An 18,466-nucleotide genomic window follows, 5' to 3' on the forward strand; every position below is an offset into this window, starting at 1 on the left:
CTCTACCTCTACAATGTTTTTAGACTTATAAAAGAACTATCTGGTTATTGAAGAAAACTGGAAGAACGTAAGAAAAATAAAATAAAATAAACACCCACAATTCCATTTTCTAGATTAAATCACTTTTAGCATTATGATGTAATCAGTCCACACTTTCATGGAAATAATATTTTGTGACTTTCTCATTAATTATTGCAAAAAATTTCTTATGTCATATTTTTCCTCTACAGAATTTTCAGTGGCTATATTTATGGAATTTAGCATAGAAAAGTACAATAACTTATTTACCAAATTGCTATTTGATAGTTAGGTTGTTTCCTTTTGCTGTTATAAAATTTCAGTAGACACCTTTATTAATAAACCTTTATTCAAATCAATCCCTTATAATCTGCTTAGAATAAATCCATACAAGCTTAAATTCATGTTTTCAGACATTGCCAAATTGCCCTCCAGAAAGGTTTACCAATATGCACTCCTCAACAGCAGTGAGTGATAGCCCCTGTATCTTTTATAATGCTACAGCCAAGATGGAGGCTTAAGTAGACATGCTTAGCCTCCTTGTACAACTATAAGAAGGATCACAATTAACCTCGAAGCAAAAGACAACCAGAACTGCCAGAAAATTGAACTGAATGGAAGTCCGACAACCAAGGATTTAAAGAAGAAATATTCACCCAGATGGGTAGAAGGGGTGGAGATGGGGAGCCAGGGCAGAGAGGACGTTGGGTGGCAGAGGCCAAGCAGCAGCCAGTGGAACAGGTGGTCCCACATTCACGTGTGGTGGATACAAGCCAGGAGGGATACGTGGGGAGCAATCCCAGCCCCGGGCCAGATAGCAAAGCCCAGGGTTCTAACGCCAGGAAAACAAAGCCTCATAGTTTCTGGCTATGAAAACCAGTAGGTGTTGGGGAGGCAGAAGAAACTGCCTCTCTCAGGAGAGTTTGTTTAGAGGGCCCCATGGTCCTAAAACATGGATGCCCACCCACTCTGGGAACCACCACCAGGGCAGCAGCTAGAGGGGTGCCAGTTGCATACAGGAAGTGAGTGAAGTGGCTGGAAAAGGGAAGAGGGCCGAACAAGCGGCATTGGTCCTTCTCTGACCCCTCCCCAACAAGTGGTGTAATGGGTTGCCCAGCCCCTTATAGTGTAACAGGTGCACCCAGACCTAGAGAGTCAAAGCAGCTCTACCTAATACACAGAAACAAACACATAATTGAGGAGACAAAGAAATATGGCCCAAATGAAAAAACAGATCAAAATTCCAGGAAAAGAACTAAGCAAAACACAGACAGTGAACTTATCAGATGCAGAGTTGAAAACACTAGTGATAAGAATGCTCAGAGAACTCATAGAGTACAGCAAACACATAAGGGAAGAAATGAAGGCTACACTAAGTGAAATAGAGAAAAATCCACAGGGAACCAATAGTGAAGAGAAGGAAGCAGAGGTTCAAATCAATGAATTGGAACATAAGGAAGAAAAAAACAGTCAACCAGTACAGAATGAGGAAGCAAGAATTCAGAAAGAAGAATATTAGTAACCTATGGGACAGCTTTAAATGTACCAATCTCTGAATCACAGGGATGCCAGAAGGAGAAGAGGAAGAGCAAGAAATTGAAAATTTATTGGAAAAACGAATGAAAGAAAACTTCCCTAATTTGGCAAAGGAAATAGACATACAAGTCCAGGAAGAACAGAGTCCCAAATAAGTTGGACCCAAAGAGGACCACACCAAGACATAATTAAAATGCCAAAGGTTAAAGATAAAGAGAGAATCTTAAAAGCAGCAAGAGGCAAGCAGAGAGTTACCTACAAAGGAGTTCCCATAAGTCTGTCAGCTGATTTCTCAAAAGAAACTTTGCAGGCAAGAAGGGACTGGCAAGAAGTATTCAAAGTGATGAAAAGCAAAGACCTACAGCTGAGATTATTCTATCCAGCAAAACTATCATTTAGAATGGAAGGGCAGATAAAATGCTTCTCAGGCAAGGTAAAGCTAAAGGAGTTCATCATTTGCAAGCCCTTATTATATGAAATGTTAAAGGGACTTTAACAAAAACCTCCGCTGCCTTGCAGCATACCTCTTTAGGGGAAAGGCTAAGGGAGTAAACCCCAACAGAAAATCCGGAGCCGGAGTCCCTAAGGTGGTTTGACGTTGTAGTCAACACCGGCAACTCCTGCGGCGCACCTGAAGCCAAGCTGTATTGACTCCGTCTTTCCCTTGGATCCTTCAGCTGCGAAGAGAGGGGGGTCTGCTGCATGGGCAACAGCAGACCCTCCATATCACCCTGCCTAGGCTCTGTAGCTTCAGCTTCACTGGAGAGGACACTCCAGCGTCATCGCAAGATGTCGATTCAACACGGGAGGAGACAGATACCGTGTCACTCCCGAGTCGGACTGCACAGCCATTCTCGGCGGTGCAGATAGACTCTTAAGAAGCTACACCATCGTCTCTCGAGACGGACGACTGCCGAATGAATGATAAAGGGACTTACTTAAGAAAAAGAAGATCAAAACTGAACAGTAAAATGACAACAAACAACTCTCAACAACTGAATCTAAAAAACAAACAAACAAAAAAAAACCTAAGCAAACAATTAGAACAGGAGCAGTGTCATACATATGGAGACCATAAGGAGGGTTATCAGTGGGCAGGGGGAAGGGGAGAATGGGGGAAAAGATACAGGGATTAAGAAGCATAATTGGCTTTTTGGCTTTTGGCTCGGAGGCAGCGAAGATGCAACTTTCTTTGGTCGTCCTGAATCTGGGTTCATCTGACATCAGCCACCTCAACCATGCCGTCAAAATTCGACCCCAATGAGATTAAAGTCGTATACCTGCAGTACACCAGCAAGGAAGTCAGTTACATGTCAGCTCTGGCCCTGAAGATCGGCCCCCTGGGTCTGTCTCCAAGAAAGGTTGGTGATGACATTGCCAAAGCAACCAGTGATTGTAAGGGTCTGAGGATTACAGTGAAACTTACCATTCAGAACAGACAGGCCCAGATTGAGGTAGTGCCTTCTGCCTCTGCCCTGATCATCAAAGCCCTGAAAGAACCAACACAAGACAGAAAGAAGCAAAAAACCATTAAGCACAGTGGAAATATCACTTTTGATGAGATTTTCAACATTGCCCAACAGATGCAGCCCTGATCTTTAGCTAGAGAACTCTCTAGAACCATTAAAGAGATCCTGGGGACTGCCCAGTCTGTGGGCTGCAATGTTGATGGCTGCCACCCTCATGACATCATAGGTGACATAAACAGTGGTGCAGTGGAATGCCCAGCTAGTTAGGGAATACGAAGGAAAATATTTCAATTAAAGATAATTTGACAACCAAAAAAATAATAATAAAAGCATATTTGGGAGGTACAAAATAGACGGGGGTGTTAAGAATAGTAAAGGAAATGGAGAAGCCAAAAAACTTAAATATGCACGACCCATGGACATGAACTGGCAGGTGGGTATTGCTGAAGGTAAGAGGGCTACTGGGTGAAAGGGGGCAAAGGGGAAAAAATTGGAACAACTACAATAGTCAATAGCATAATCAATAAAATACACTTAAAAAATTAAAGCCCTAACTGGTGTGGCTCAGTGGACTGAGCACCAGCCGGTGGACCTAAAGGTCGCTGGTTCAACTCCTGGTCAGGGCACATGCCTGGGTTGTGGGTAGGGTCCCTGGTTGGGTGTGTGCAAGAGGCAGCCTACTAATGTTTCTCTCTCACATCGATGTTTCTCTCCTTCTTTTCCTCCCTCTCTTCCCCTCTCTCTGAAAATTAATAAAATATATATTTAAAAATTTTTTAAAGTCCACTGTGCTATACCAGCTAGGGCAAAAGTCTTGTTATTATGAATATGAATAGGATATGGGGTGGGGGGTGAGGAGCCAAAGGCTTGGGAACATTTCCCAGCTTGCATTGAGATGGAGATTATTATGTGTCCAGATGAGAAAACAGGAGTTTTAGGGTTCTTGAAAATTCTTTGACTTCATGATCACATAGAAAATCATTCAGACATAACAAATTTATGGACTTGAATGTTCTAAAAAAAATTAAGTTGAGCACCCAGAATACAGGACTTAAGAGTTTGACAGATTTGGATTTGCCTGTGAACTCCATCACTTCCTAACTGTGTGACTCCAGGTAAGTTGTTTAGCTTTCCTAAGCCTCGGTTTCCACATCATTAATAGAGGCATGCTGGTACTTCTTCACAGACTTGGTGTAAAAATTAAAGGAGGGGGTATAGTGCTTAGCACAGTGCTTCGGACATCCTAAGCCTAAATACACTTTCATTAACATTGTTTTATTAGCCTAGAGAAGAAGTAAAACTAAAAGGTGGTATTTCAGTGTTAAAAGCTTGGTTAAATACTCGTCAAGTTCATGGGGAATTTATTTCCTTTTTGTAGGCCAGATTTTCATAATCAAAAACCAGCAAATTTGTTTCTCCTTTTTCACTGGAGCCTTGGGTCCCTGGGCTGTTATAAGACCTTTGGGTTTACTTTAGGTTAACCTTCTTGCTCCTAAAGTGGAAATTGCTGCTATCCTTTTGAGGAGCCAAGAGAAAAAAACCAGGCTTCTCCATATTCTAGAAAATGGTTTCTCCCAAGAGAGCCAAATGAGGGAAAACAAAACAAAACAAAAACTGATAGTAAATAAAAGTTTCCAGCTGGAACAAGAAGTACTCCAGCGAATATGACTGTTATACATCATGAGGGACCAATCTGCTAAAAGGAAAAAGAAGGGATTGCTAGGCAATTCTTGATTCTGAGTTGTGATCTCTAATTTCAAGCTAAACATTTGAATTGCTTCTATATCTTTAGTTTTTTCAGAATTTGAGTTATTAATACGCAGAACTTTAAGTGAACTTGTACATATAATTATTTTCTGGAAAGTTTGCTTGCTTATATTTCTCACTCTCCTGAAGTTCCTGGATTCAGAGAAGTATAACTAAAAGAAAAACCCTGGTGTAAGTTCTGACAAGTACAGCCTACCTTCATCCAAGCAAACCATCTACATAAAGGTCTTTAAGGAACTGAAGAACTGTTACTTCCAAAAACTTTGATGTTTTTGCCCAGTCACTTGAACATCTCCGAGACTCCCATTTTTCATCAAAAACAATACTGCAGATGGTTCCTATGAAGAGTCCATGAAAAGTGAAAGCACTTTGTTAGATATAATTCACTACATGGTCACTGTCAGTCCATTTTATGTCTGCCCCTTATAATGGCAGTTGAGCTCCCTAAAGGGCAAGAACCATCTTGCTCATATTTATATTCTCAGCATTTTTAAAAAATATGCTTTATTGATTATACTGTGGCAGTTGTCCCAATTTCTTTTCCCTTTGTTCCCCTCTACCCAGTGGCCCCCCCCTCCCTCCAGTGTTTCCCGCCCTTAGTCCATGCCCATTCGTTGTGCATATAATTCTTTTCAACATCTTCCTATCTACTCCACTCCCTCCTACTATGCTTCCTAATTCCTGCACCATCTCCCTCCCTTTACCCCCTTCCCCCTCTCTGCTGACCTCTCCCCAAAATGTTCCCCATACCTATAATTCTTTTCACACTCTCGTTGCCTACTTAGTTTGCCTTTGTTTCAATTCCCTAGCTTCAGTTGTTGGTTGTTGTGATACAGTTTTCATTTTAATGTTCATAGTTTTGATCCTCTTTCTTCTAAACACGTCCTTTTAACATTTCATATAACAGTGGTTTGGATCTGATGAACTCCTTCAGTTTTACTTTGTCCTGGAAGCACTTTCTTTGTCCTTCTATTTTGAATGACTGTTTGCTGGATAGAGTAATCATATTTGTAGGTTTTTGCTTTTCATTACTTTGAATATTTCTTGCCAATCCCTTCTTGCCTGCAGTTTCCTTTGAGAAATCAGCTGATCCTCTAATTGGGACCCCTTTGTACATAATTCTCCTCTTCTCTCTTGCTGCTTCTAAGATTCTTTCTCCCTAATTTTTTACATTTTGATTATAATGTGTCTTGGTGTGGTTCTCCCTGGGTCCAGTTTTTTTGGAACTCTCTGTGCTTCCTGGACCTGTAAGTCTATTTCCTTCCCCAAGTCAGGGAAGTTCTGCTTCATTATTTTTTCACATAATTTTTCCATTTCTAGTTCTTCTTTTTCACCTTCTGGCAACCCTATGATTCTGATGTTGGCCCACTTATAGCTGTCCGATAAGTTTCTGAGCCTCTCCTCATTTTCCTCACTTTTTGTTTCCTCTTTCTGCACTGGTTGACTGTTTGTTAGTTCCCTATGTTCCAATTTGTTGATTTGATCCCTGGTTTTCTTTCCCTCACCACTAGTTTCATATGTGTTTTCATTCATTTTAGCAGGGCTAGCCTTCATTCCTTCCCCATCTTGTTTAAGATCTATTGTTAGGTCTGTAAGCATTCATATAATCAAAGCTCTGAACTGTGCCTCAGAAAGATTTCCTATCTGCTGAGACGTTAGATTAGATATTTGCTGTCTGGTCAGCTGCGTGATTGGGATCTCTATCATGATCTCTGCCATCCTGACAGTTTTGTGTTTACCTTTGCTTCCTGGGCAGGGCTGTCACACCTCCTACCCTATAGGGGGCAGAGCCCCATGCACTCGTCACCACTGGGTGACCCTTTTCACCACACTGTAGCGTTTTGCGTGGGGGCAGGGGTCAAAGATGGATTCTTGCTGTTTACTCTCTGCTGAGAGACCGGGAGCCTCCTCCTCCTCTGTCCCCACACCCTCCGCACTCACAGTCCGAGGCAATGGGGGTCTGCCTTCCCCGGTGTTGGAATTGCGACCTGATGGGTTTGGTCTGCAGCTGGAGGTGCTCCTCAGGCGCTTCTCGCCTCCCCTTAAATACAGGTGTCTGTGCTTACTGCCGTCCTGCCACTGTCGCCACAGCTGCCACCGCCAGCACAGCTTGACCTCTCCACCCCGGCTTCACCCCTCCTACCTGTCCGGATGAGCACCACTTCTTTATAACTTCATATGTTGAACTCCATGTAGCTTTATTTTCTGGAACTTATGGTTATTTCTGGTTTTGCGGTAGTTTTATTCCTTCTTAGTTGTGGAGGGAGACGGAGTATGTCAGTCTAGGCTTCCATCTTGGCTGGAAGTTCAAGGAATCACCCATTCTCAGCATTTAATACAATTCCAGCAATAGTGTGTACTCAATACATATTTGTCAAAGGAGAAAAGGAAGGCAGTAGGTCTGAAGAGATGTTGTGAATCATTCTGGCAAGTCAGTCTCTGTTTTTGTACCCTCATCAATGGGCACAGGCCTTACCAGGTTCACACATCAGAGGAAGACTCTGGGCCTCTACCACTGGACAGTAGAGGGCACCCAAGTCAACAACAAAGATGACATTTTGCTGTCCACATCTCTCTGTTTTCATATTGCTTCTTTTAACATATTCATAGTCTTAACAACAGACATACTGTCTACAGGTTCTAATGAAGAGTACAGAATATGCTCAGCCAGTGAAAGTGGGTCTAATCTACTCCCCATTTGTGCTTTCTGCCCATGGGTTGAGATCCTGAAACAGCTCCAATACCTGTGTGACAGAGGAAAGAAATTAAGCTGGAATTGAAATCAGGAAATTTGTATGGCTGGTGGTGGCCAGTTTCTTCCCCTCATTTAGCTCTTTAGACATATGGACACTACTTCTTCTGTCAACCAGATTGAGGAGAGGAGCAGATAAGAGGAGAATCGTTCACATTCATTCCTTCAATCAAACATGGAGCATCTACCAGGCTCTGTTAGGCCTGATTCATGGTAAACAAGATAGGGTCCCTGTTCACTGGAATCTCAGGTTGGTGGGAATAAAGAGTAAAATATTCTAAAACTAAAGAGCAGTGTGGGGAAGGGCTGCAAAAATAAACTTAAATGCTAACCACATGGCCAATTTTTTGCACTTCCATACTCAAGCAAAATGACTGTAATTTCTCTACATAGGTTCATGTGATACACAAACAATGCACCTACAGTTTGCCATGTGAACAGTTGGTTTTGCCAGAGTTGGGGATTGTGGGTGGCCACTGAATAGCTTAAGACACTTAACACTTGTTAAACTATTCAGCCCTCAGAGCTGCCACTTCCAGGCTTTTTGCTGTGTTCTGTTTATATTCCATATTCTGCCACTATGGAAAGGGGGAGAAAGCCCAGGTTCTTGGGAGTTCCCGCCCTATCGGTATTTCCCAGCTTCTTTAAGAAACATTTTAATTATCTAGTAGGAACCACGCACTCTTAACAGAGGGATACAAAAAAACAAATATAAGATCCTGACTGTGGTTCACAGTCGGTATCTAGAGGCAAACTTCTAATTTTCTTTCTCTCCTACAGTTGAAAAACCAGTTTCATATATGCTCGTTCATTTATGCCTCAGAACAGTCCTGTGAGGTCAGAACACAATTTAGGCACAGCAAGTTACAATTCAAAGTGCGTGACATTCCTCACCTTGATCCCTCAATGACCGTACATTTAATAAAGGAGGAAACTGATATTCAAAAAGGTGAAGGGCCCAGCTCTTGAAAACACTTTAGCCAGCCCACTTTGAGACCATAAACTCGCAAACTGCGTTGCAAGTTGTGGGCGGAGAACCCTGCCTCCAGCGGCCTCCCCCATTCTCCCAGCAGCAGGAAGCCGTCACTCCGACTGGAGAGCGCAGGTGCAACCAAGCCCCGGGAAGATGTCGAGTCACGTCATCACCAGGCGCCTCTCACGTGACCTTTGACCCGGAGGCTTGCTGCCTTTGGCCAAGATGGCGGCCTACCTGCAGTGGCGGCGCTTTGTTTTCTTCGACAAGGAGCTGGTTAAGGAACCGCAGGGCAATGATGGTCCCGCTCCCGGGGCCGCGCCTATCTCTGGACCCGTTGCTTCCAAGTTCATTTGCCTCCCTCCTGGCATCAGTGTCTGCGACTCAGGCCGAGGGAGCCTAGTCTTTGGAGATATCCTTCCTCTGAAACTGCCTCTTCCTTCCCCTGATCCCTGAAGATCCAGCTGAGATAGAACCTGTCCGTCAGAGGGGTTCGTTTACGTGCCACTTTTCTTTAGATGGGCGCCCACTGGGTCTGAGGGGAGAAAAAAGTCAATTCTCTAGCCTGTTGTCAGCTAAGTAATCTTGGACAAATCATTTAACTTTTCCCGGCTTCAATTTCCTTATCTGTAAATGGGCGTAATAAAATACCAATTTGTAGTAGGGTTATTTTAAGTTCAATCACAAGAAAGAATGCAAATTGCCTTTAAAATATGTATATGTAAGGTGTCATTATCTCCCCTGCCTAATATTGTGGGTGACAAGGTAAATGAAACCAGTGGTTTGCTGCTTTGTTTCTCATGCTGCCTCTCAACTCTGGCCTTTTTTGTTTTTTAAGTTTTTAAGATAAGGAGTCCCAGGAAATAATGTGTGGGAAAATCCATGCAAAATTTAAAGAGCTGTAAGTATGTTGTTATCTGGGTTCTGGTCTAAATACAAGTATCTCTTCTTGGAAAGGAGGCTCCTTGACTACTCTGCACATATGGAAGGCCAGATTTGGTTCTTGCCCCGCTCCCTACAGCTTTCGGGCTTCCAAGCCTACAAACTACGGGTGACACACCTATACCAACTGAAACAGCACAACATTCTGGCATCTGTAGGTGAGGATGAACAGGGCATCAACCCCCTGGTGAGTCCTCGAAAGGTAACAGGAAACACCCAGAAGCCTGGGAATGGTTGGTTGTTGGAGGGTGACTAGCATTCACCCATCTGAGGTCTTTCTGCAGGTAAAGATCTGGAACCTGGAGAAGAGAGATGGTGGCAATCCACTTTGTACTCGAATCTTCCCTGCCATTCCAGGAACTGAGCCGACTGTTGTGTCTTGTTTGACTGTCCATGAAAATCTCAACTTTATGGCCATCGGTAAGCAGAAGGATGGCAAAGCTCCCTGGCTGGTGTGGCTTAGTGGATTGAGTGCTGGCCTGAGGACTGAAAGGTTTGCCAGTTATTCCTGGTCAGGGTACATTCCTGAGTTGCAGGCCAGGTCCCCAGTTGGGGGCGTGCGAGATCAGTGTCTCTCTCCCTCCCTCTCTTCGGCCTTTCTCCTTTCTCTAAAAATAAATGAATGAATACATTTTTTTTAAAGGGGAAAGCTAAAGCTCCAGGATTCTTAATATATTTTCTTCCGAGTTGCTTCTTCATTTCATCTTTCTTGTTTTTATGAGATCACTTTGTTCAGGGATATTAAAGTTTGGAATTGAAAAGGGTTTAGTGTTGTTCTTTGAAAATGAGTCAGTGAGTACCTGTCTTCATATTAACCATTGGAGAAGTTGTGTATGAAGAGAAATCTTGCCACTTCTAATGAATGCTTCAATTGGCCATTTCCCATTTTGTGCTTCCTGATCTTTCAGCTTCAATTAAGTACTGTTTCCTGCTCTTGTACAGGTTTCACAGATGGCAGTGTTACATTGAACAAAGGAGACATCACTCGGGACCGGCATAGCAAGACTCAGATTTTGCACAAGGGCAACTATCCTGTTACTGGACTGGCCTTTCGCCAAGCGGGAAAGACTACTCACTTGTTTGTTGTGACAACAGAGAATGTTCAGGTATGTCCAGGACCTCCACTGTTAGGGGTGAGCAAGAAAGACTTCTTTCTCCTTTGCTTAGAGAGCTAGCATAAGGACCTGTCAAGAGAGTTCAGATTATAACTAATTTTTCATCATGTAACCTTGAATTATTTGCTCAGCCTAACATTTTATTTCTTCACTTAGGAGACTGGGAAGAGTTTGAGTTAGGAAAAGAACTCTGGGCTTGTAGTAAAAAGCCGGAATTTTTTCCCTAACTTGTTAGGTGACATCGCACAAGCTGCTTTACTTCTCTTGTTCTTTTGTTCCTAATTTATAACAGCCTACTTTAAGAAATAGTCTTTTGATAAAATAGTAAAAGATTACTGCATTTCTCTTACTTGCAAGCTTCTTGTAGTAGGTAGTGTTAGTATATACAGAGGAGAAAAATGTGGTCCCTGCTTATACGTTTAACAGATGGGTGATGGTTAATGGAGAAGGCAAGCAACCAGGGAAAGTCTTAAGGTGCTAAGAATTAAAAAGAGAGTGTTAATATGGAGATGGGAATACTTTTGGGAAGGCTATATGCCACCTCCTCAGAGGGAGCCTGATAACCCTTTCTTACTTCTTCCAGTCCTATATAGTTTCTGGAAAGGACTACCCTCGTGCGGAGTTGGATACTCATGGTTGTGGCCTACGCTGCTCAGCCCTAAGTGACCCTTCTCAGGACCTACAATTCATAGTGGCCGGGGATGAGTGTGTCTACTTGTACCAGCCTGATGAACGTGGGCCCTGCTTTGCCTTTGAGGGCCATAAACTCATTGCTCATTGGTTTAGAGGCTACCTTGTCATTGTCTCCCGTGACCGGAAGGTTTCTCCCAAGTAAGGACTCTAAGGGAAAGGGAGAGGGCTGGACTTGTTCCACAGAATTAACCTGATTTTAAAACCCTAATGCCTGGATCTTGCCAATATTCTACTTTGGTTTTATGTAGATTATGCTTACACATAAACTCAAATTATAACTTTTTACTGAAAAATGTGTTTTGCTGCAGATATTTGTTGAACAGACCTGGTGTACTAGAACACTCCAGGGAATTTTGGACCTGGTATTGTTTTTTTAACTCTTTAGTCAAAATAAATTGGGGCAGAGGAACAAGAGATTGAGTAGCAGAGAAATTGGGAAATGCAGGACCCAGTATTTTTTCTCTGAGCCCTCTGAAACAGGTGGTGGGATCTTCTGCATGATGGAAGTGATCCCTGTCAGATCTTAGCTTATTTTCATTCAGTACTAAGTACAATGTTTTGCACACACCAGGCACTGATTATTTGTTAAATGAATGGGTGTTTGAATGTACTTAATTTTTAATCTGTTGCTTGCGTTAGTTACAGGGTCATACAGGGTAAGATCAGGTCTATATGTTCTCTTCCTACAACTGCCAGCACAATGCTGCATATTATGGGATGAGCTGCTAGAGGGACAAAGAGGTGATTTCTTCTGGGTGGAACAGGCAGCTCCAAAGTTGACATTGGTAAAGAAATAAAGGGGCAGCTGAGGCAGAGGGGGTACAAATATCTGGTGCTTTTTCTTTCCCATACAGGTCAGAATTTACCAGCAGGGACTCACAGAGCTCTGACAAGCAGATTCTCAACATCTATGACTTGTGCAACAAGTTCATAGCATATAGCGCTGTCTTTGAGGATATAGTGGATGTGCTTGCTGAGTGGGGCTCCCTGTACGTGCTGACGCGGGATGGGCGGGTCCACGCACTCCAAGAGAAGGACACACAGACCAAACTGGAGGCAAGGCCATCAGGTTCCCAGAGTTGGCCACAGGCACCCAGACAGAGCTGTAGGAACAGGTTCCCTAAGTCACCTTGGCCAGAGTGTATCCTTCCTTTTGGGTCACAGCCCTATTCAGCTCCCTTAGGGTAGAGTTACAAGGTAAATAGTCTGGGATAAGGCCTAGAGGGAAGTAATGGCTGGGAGCCAGAGCCCACTTTCAAGGTCCACTTCGTCTGCAGAGAACCCTAAGAGGTGAGGTGATGTTGGTCTTGAGGGTATCCGAGAAGTCTCACCCTGTCTAGGATCTAGGCAAATTGAAACTTCAGGACTGTCTGGCATATTCCCAGAATTCATTCTGGGAAGGTGCCTCCTCAGGACTGCATCTGCCAATTTTCTAATCTCTTTCCTTCCAGATGTTGTTTAAGAAGAATCTATTTGAGATGGCAATTAACCTGGCCAAGAGCCAGCATCTGGACAGTGATGGATTAGCCCAGATCTTCATGCAGTATGGGGACCATCTCTACAGCAAGGGCAACCATGATGGGGCTGTCCAGCAGTATATCCGGTCAGTGTGGAGGTGCTTGAGGATGTAGCCCTTAAGGCAGAGGCAGGCAGCCAGATAGAGGAAGGGAGTGGACTCCATCAGCAACCTTCCTTTTTTCCTGCAGAAACTGTGTGGCCTTGAGTAAGAACACAATATACCTTATTGGAAAGGGAATGTTTAGGGTCAAATATTAATAACCAGTATGCAGTTGAGCTGATGAATGCCTGCCATTTTCAACTTTAGTTTGACCTTTGTTAATATTCATTTTGACCTAATACTTCCACACTTTCTTTTGTTGGCAAAAATACTTGGAATTTTAGGATCCTTTCTAGCTGCTTTCCCAGCCTGTCCAGAATTCTTAGTTTTCAGCCAACTTTAAGAACCAGTTTTCTGGCCTGGCCAGGTAGCTCAGTTGGTTATAGCATCATCCTGCTATGCAAAGTTATGGGTTTTGATCCCTGGTCACAATGCATAGAAGAATCAACCAATGAATGCACAAATGAGTGGAATAACAAATCGATGTTTCTCTCTCAAATCAATAAATAAAAATTTTAAAAGTAAGAACCAGTTCTTTGAAGGCTTGCTACTCATGTGGTCCACAGTCTATTAGCACCAATATCACCTGGGACTTTTGTTAGAACTATAGGCTCTCAGGCCTCATTCCAGACCTGCTGAAACAGAATTGGCATTTTAAGAACTGCAAGTAATTCCTATGCACATGAAAGTTTAAAAAGTAAGCTAATCCAGATGCTTCTTTATGTACATGTCTCCTTAGAACCATTGGAAAGTTGGAGCCATCATATGTGATCCGCAAATTTCTGGATGCCCAGCGTATCCACAACCTGACTGCCTACCTGCAGACCCTGCATCGGCAGTCCCTGGCCAATGCTGACCACACCACCCTACTGCTCAACTGCTATACCAAGCTCAAGGATAGCTTGAAGCTGGAGGAATTCATCAAGGTGCAGGGTGGGGGTGGTGGGTATTCCTTGTGGCAGCTCCACCAGGACTTGCCCTTCAGCAAGATGTAGGGAAAGGAAAGAGCTGACCTTATTTGGGAACCCAGATCCTCTGGTCTATAAACTGGAAAGAGGAATAGCCTTTTCCGCTAGTCCTCTTCCATCTCCTCTCTTGTTTTATGATGCCAGAACTTCCCATGGTATCAAAGCCCAGGGAAGTAGCCCTCTGTTCTCAGAGGAGTTCCTCAGTAGGAACGGAGGAATACTTTGGCTCTTAGAAATGTTCTGACAGGCAGGATAACAGTAATATTTTAAGAGCATGGACTTTATTATTATCTTAAGAATCAGCTACATGTTTTCTCTCTTTTCCCTGACCACAGCCTCTCTGTGAATGATTTTGTCTAATGTTCCCTGGCAGACAAAGAGTGAGAGTGAAGTCCACTTTGATGTGGAGACAGCCATCAAGGTCCTCCGGCAGGCGGGCTACTACTCCCATGCCCTCTATTTGGCTGAGAACCATGCCCATCATGAGTGGTACTTGAAGATTCAGCTAGAGGACATCAAGGTAGAGGAGACTCTTGACTCAGAGTTGTGTTCTTTTTCTAAGACATCCCGGAATGATGACAGTGCTTCCTGGTGGGTGAGACAGGAGCATGTGCTTTTACTCTGGTCTTTACCTCTCCACAGAACTATCAGGAAGCCCTTAGGTACATTGGCAAGCTCCCTTTTGAGCAGGCAGAGAGCAACATGAAACGCTATGGCAAGATCCTCATGCACCATATACCAGAGCAGATGACCCAGTTGCTGAAGGGACTTTGTACTGACTATCGGCCCAGCCCTGAAGGCCAAGGTGACAGTGAAGCTCCAGTCTACAGGGTGAGGCCTCTGGGAGAATGGCTGTTGGACAGCAGGGATCACCTTAGGGGCCTCATGGGTACCAAGCCCACTCCTTCGGCCTCTTTTCTCCTCCCTTGCCATCTTAGGCCAACTCAGAGGAGTTTATCCCCATCTTTGCCAACAATCCACGAGAGTTGAAAGCTTTCCTAGAGCACATGAGTGCAGTGCAGCCTGACTCACCACAGGGCATCTATGACACACTCCTTGAGTTACGACTACAGAACTGGACGCATGAAAAGGATCCACAGGTGAGGCCAGGCAAAAGCTGCAGGAGGTACTGGAGGAAAGATAGTTCTCCCATCTTCTGTGGCTGCTTTGTGTTACCTTCTGTAGACTAATTACACCTCACCATTGGTGGCTAATGATCCTCAATGAAGAGGAAATTGGGCCGAGGGGAAGAGATAGTTGACTTGCCTTGTCCCAGGAGACCTTGTGATTTTTTTCCCCTTATGTTCAGGAGTTATACTCTTCTTCCCTAGGTCAAAGAAAAGCTTCATGCAGAGGCTATCTCCCTCCTGAAGAGTGGTCGCTTCTGTGATGTCTTTGACAAGGCCCTGGTCCTCTGCCAGATGCATGACTTCCAGGATGGGGTCCTTTACCTCTATGAGCAGGGGAAGCTGTAAGGGTTTGGGGAATTTCAGGGAAGGGGGAAGGATCCAAGTAATTTTCCAGTGACAGCCACTGAGGTATGCCTTGCCTCGGTATTAGGTATCAGCAGATTATGCACTACCACATGCAGCATGAGCAGTACCGGCAGGTGATCGCTGTGTGTGAGCGCCATGGGGAGCAGGAACCCTCCCTGTGGGAACAGGCACTCAGCTACTTTGCCCGCAAGGAGGAGGACTGCAAGGAGTACGTGGCAGCTGTGCTCAAGCACATTGAGAACAAGAACCTCATGCCACCCCTTCTAGGTACTTGGAAGGACAGAGTGGGTGGGCAGGTGTCAGCTGCTAAAAATTGGGCTCTGGGGTAGGAGCCCTTCAACTCTGTCCAGAGGGTACTGCTTGGTTCATTGTTTTGTTTCCTCCTGGCCCCCAATTAGTGGTGCAGACCCTGGCCCACAACTCCACAGCTACTCTGTCTGTCATCCGGGACTACTTGGTCCAAAAACTGCAGAAACAGAGCCAGCAGATTGCACAGGATGAGCTCCGGGTGCGGCGGTACCGAGAGGAGACCACCCGTATCCGCCAGGAGATTCAAGAGCTCAAGGCAAGGTACTTGGAATCTGAATAAGTGGATAACCTATTCCAGGGGATAACCTTGTTCTTTACAGGGTGTCATTAAATACTTTAAAAGACAAAAGATTTTATGGAGTGTGTTTGAGCATTTTATGCTTGAAGATCTGTTTAGTGGAGAAATTCCAAAAGGTTTATTATATACATCATTATTTATTGGGCTTTGGAAGATATTATCTAGGATAGGTACTTTTCTTTCTGTATATGCCTATATTTTATATTTTCTAAACATCTAAGTTGTGTGGTTGGTTAAAAGCCATTCAGAAATAATTTGCTTTAGAAAATACAAAAAGTGGATAATTTATGCATATCTATAGTAGACAGTAACGCCTACTTTTAAGTCTTATCTGCCCTTAACATTGTAAAGTATTTATTAGAGAACAGTAAATCTACAAACATTTACTGAGCCCCTATTATGTCCCAAGCACTGTTCTTAACACAAAGAGCCCTGCTTTTATGGAGCTTATATTGTAGAGGTAGAGACAGTAAACATGTTAAATAATCAATATATTATAGTATGTTAGATGGTGATAAGTTCTAAGGAGAAAGTGAATTGAGGAAGGGGAGTAGGATGAGGAGTGTGTGCGCGTGTGTGTGTGTGTGTGAGAGAGAGAGAGAGAATTTATAAGGTGTTCAGAGAAGGCCTCTCAGAAAGGGTCACATCTAAGTGAAAACCTGAAAGACAATTTTATGGCAATTATGAAACTGAAAGAGAAAATATCCCCCTGGGTTAATAGGACTTTCTGGGAACTTACTGAGATTCACTGCAGACCCCAGCTCTGTTGTCCTCTTCTGACCTTTTTTTAGGTGGTAAGAAGAGCAGGCAGGGCCTTGAATCTCTCCTTACTGACTCCAGTTGCCTTCTCTCTTCACTTGGCTATTGGCCCCTCCCTCACTGTTTGCCACTCCTTTCTGGTCTCCCTTGCCTGTAGTCCAAAGATTTTCCAGAAGACCAAGTGCAGCATCTGTAACAGTGCCTTGGAGTTACCTTCAGTCCACTTTCTCTGTGGACATTCCTTCCACCAACACTGCTTTGAAAGTTACTCGGAAAGTGATGCCGACTGCCCCACTTGCCTCCCTGAAAACCGGAAGGTCATGGATATGATCCGGGCCCAGGAACAGAAACGAGATCTCCATGATCAGTTCCAGCACCAGGTGGGAATGAGTGGGGTAGAGGAGTACCCACTCACAGAGAGTCAGGGGAGTACTGTAGAGCTTTTTTCTTCCCCTCATTTGAGGAAACAGGCACTTCATTTCTAATTCCTACTTCTCTCTTTTTCCCTGCAGCTCAGGTGCTCCAATGACAGCTTCTCTGTGATTGCTGACTACTTTGGTCGAGGTGTTTTCAACAAATTGACTCTGCTGACTGAACCTCCCACGGCCAGGTTCACTGGAAGCCTGGAGTCTGGGCTGCAGCGGGACCTGCTCATGCATTCCAGGAGGGGCACTTAAGCAGCATGTGGAAGGGATGTGATAGTGGAGCGACAGCAGTAGGAACACAGGGATCAGGCAGACATACCCAGGACTCCACTCTTACTTGATGCCATAGCCTTCAGGACTAAAGGAGATTTTTTTTCCTGCCTTCTCTTTGACCAGTACACCGTTCCTCCTGTTGACTTTTTGAACAGTGTAGATTATTCAAGACCAGTGAGGGAGGACACTTCAGCAACCTCTTAAGTGTGGACAATAGCTGCTTTATTCTCTATCCAAGAGCACCAGCCTATGCTTGGGTCCTTGCTACCAGAGTCTATAAATAAAATGATGTAATGGTTTCAGGGTTGTTAAATTTACTCTTGAGCTCTACGTCCGGTACAAAACTCCTTAAAGGTCATGATGAATTTTTTTTTCCCAGAGGTGGGGAGGGAGAGAGAAACGTGATCCATTGCCTCCCATGCACACCCCATTGGGACTGAACCTAGGTATGTGCCCTGACTAGGAATCGAACCTGCTACCTTTCAGTTTATGGTATAAGCGTTAGCCAACTGAGCCACACCAGCCAGGCCAGGTTGATTTGACCTCATTCCAGTAATGAGTGGGGCCTGTGGCATCTAGTAGAGTTCAATTTTCTGAAGAACCTCTGCAAAAGACCTAATGCTTGAGCTTCAAGACCATCTTGGACTGAGGTCCCCAAACAGCTCCTCCTCTTCAGCCCGGTTGATTTATAATATGGCTCTTGGATGAAGTATTTAGGCAGGAGAGAGATTCTTATGGGGAGCCTTGAGCTTAAGTCTGCTTTCATAATGATTAGGCTGGTGTCTTGCTGTATTCAGGGACTTTATTGAAACATTTTTTTCCCTCTTTCACATTGCCAGCTGAAGTTTATGTTGCTGATGTCTGATGTAATTTGGGTTACACTGTCTGTCAGAAATTGCTCCTATGGGGTTAATTGAAGGAAACAACTTGGACATTGGGGTATTTAGAAGTGACTAAGGGTGGCTAAGACTTTGGATCAAGTGACCTGAGTTTGAATCCTAGTCTGACTTAGAAACACTCTTAATTTCTCTGAACCTTAGTTTCCTTCACTGTAT

The 18,466-nt window shown here is 44.0% G+C and overlaps 1 protein-coding gene and 1 pseudogene across 4 annotated transcripts; both read left to right on the forward strand.

The window, feature by feature from the left end:
- Window positions 1-2,735: 2,735 nt before the first annotated feature.
- Window positions 2,736-3,321, forward strand: LOC150019052 (large ribosomal subunit protein uL11 pseudogene; annotated as a pseudogene).
- A 5,380-nt stretch (window positions 3,322-8,701) lies between these two features.
- VPS11 (VPS11 core subunit of CORVET and HOPS complexes) lies at window positions 8,702-17,713 on the forward strand. 4 transcript variants are annotated; one of them, XM_090266078.1, is made up of 16 exons: window positions 8,702-8,970; window positions 9,482-9,644; window positions 9,742-9,877; window positions 10,400-10,563; window positions 11,156-11,403; window positions 12,120-12,321; window positions 12,717-12,868; window positions 13,623-13,809; window positions 14,225-14,371; window positions 14,494-14,682; window positions 14,790-14,951; window positions 15,183-15,322; window positions 15,412-15,614; window positions 15,746-15,917; window positions 16,871-17,093; window positions 17,226-17,713. In XM_090266078.1, exons 1-16 carry the CDS (start codon window positions 8,741-8,743, stop codon window positions 17,388-17,390), a joined length of 2,883 nt encoding a protein of 960 aa, XP_090122204.1. In that variant the 5' UTR covers window positions 8,702-8,740; the 3' UTR covers window positions 17,391-17,713. The 4 variants fall into 4 exon arrangements, with proteins under 4 accessions (XP_090122204.1, XP_090122200.1, XP_090122202.1 ...); XM_090266074.1 differs by having other exon boundaries at window positions 8,702-8,927; window positions 9,496-9,659; XM_090266076.1 differs by having other exon boundaries at window positions 8,702-8,927; window positions 9,496-9,644.
- Window positions 17,714-18,466: the final 753 nt, after the last annotated feature.

Source organism: Furipterus horrens, unplaced genomic scaffold, assembly GCF_987537825.1.
Source record: "Furipterus horrens unplaced genomic scaffold, mFurHor1.1.pri manual_scaffold_2, whole genome shotgun sequence".
NCBI lineage: Eukaryota > Metazoa > Chordata > Mammalia > Chiroptera > Furipteridae > Furipterus > Furipterus horrens.

What these genes read in the sequence shown, in the direction of transcription:
- VPS11 (XM_090266078.1), top strand. Translation starts at nt 8,741, where the DNA reads ATGGCGGCCTACCTGCAGTGGCGGCGCTTTGTTTTCTTCGACAAGGAG. An exon ending in AACAGGGCATCAACCCCCTG is followed by an intron (nt 9,645 to 9,741) that starts GTGAGTCCTCGA and finishes GTCTTTCTGCAG; the next exon opens with GTAAAGATCTGGAACCTGGA. An exon ending in GCTGTCCAGCAGTATATCCG is followed by an intron (nt 12,869 to 13,622) that starts GTCAGTGTGGAG and finishes ATGTCTCCTTAG; the next exon opens with AACCATTGGAAAGTTGGAGC.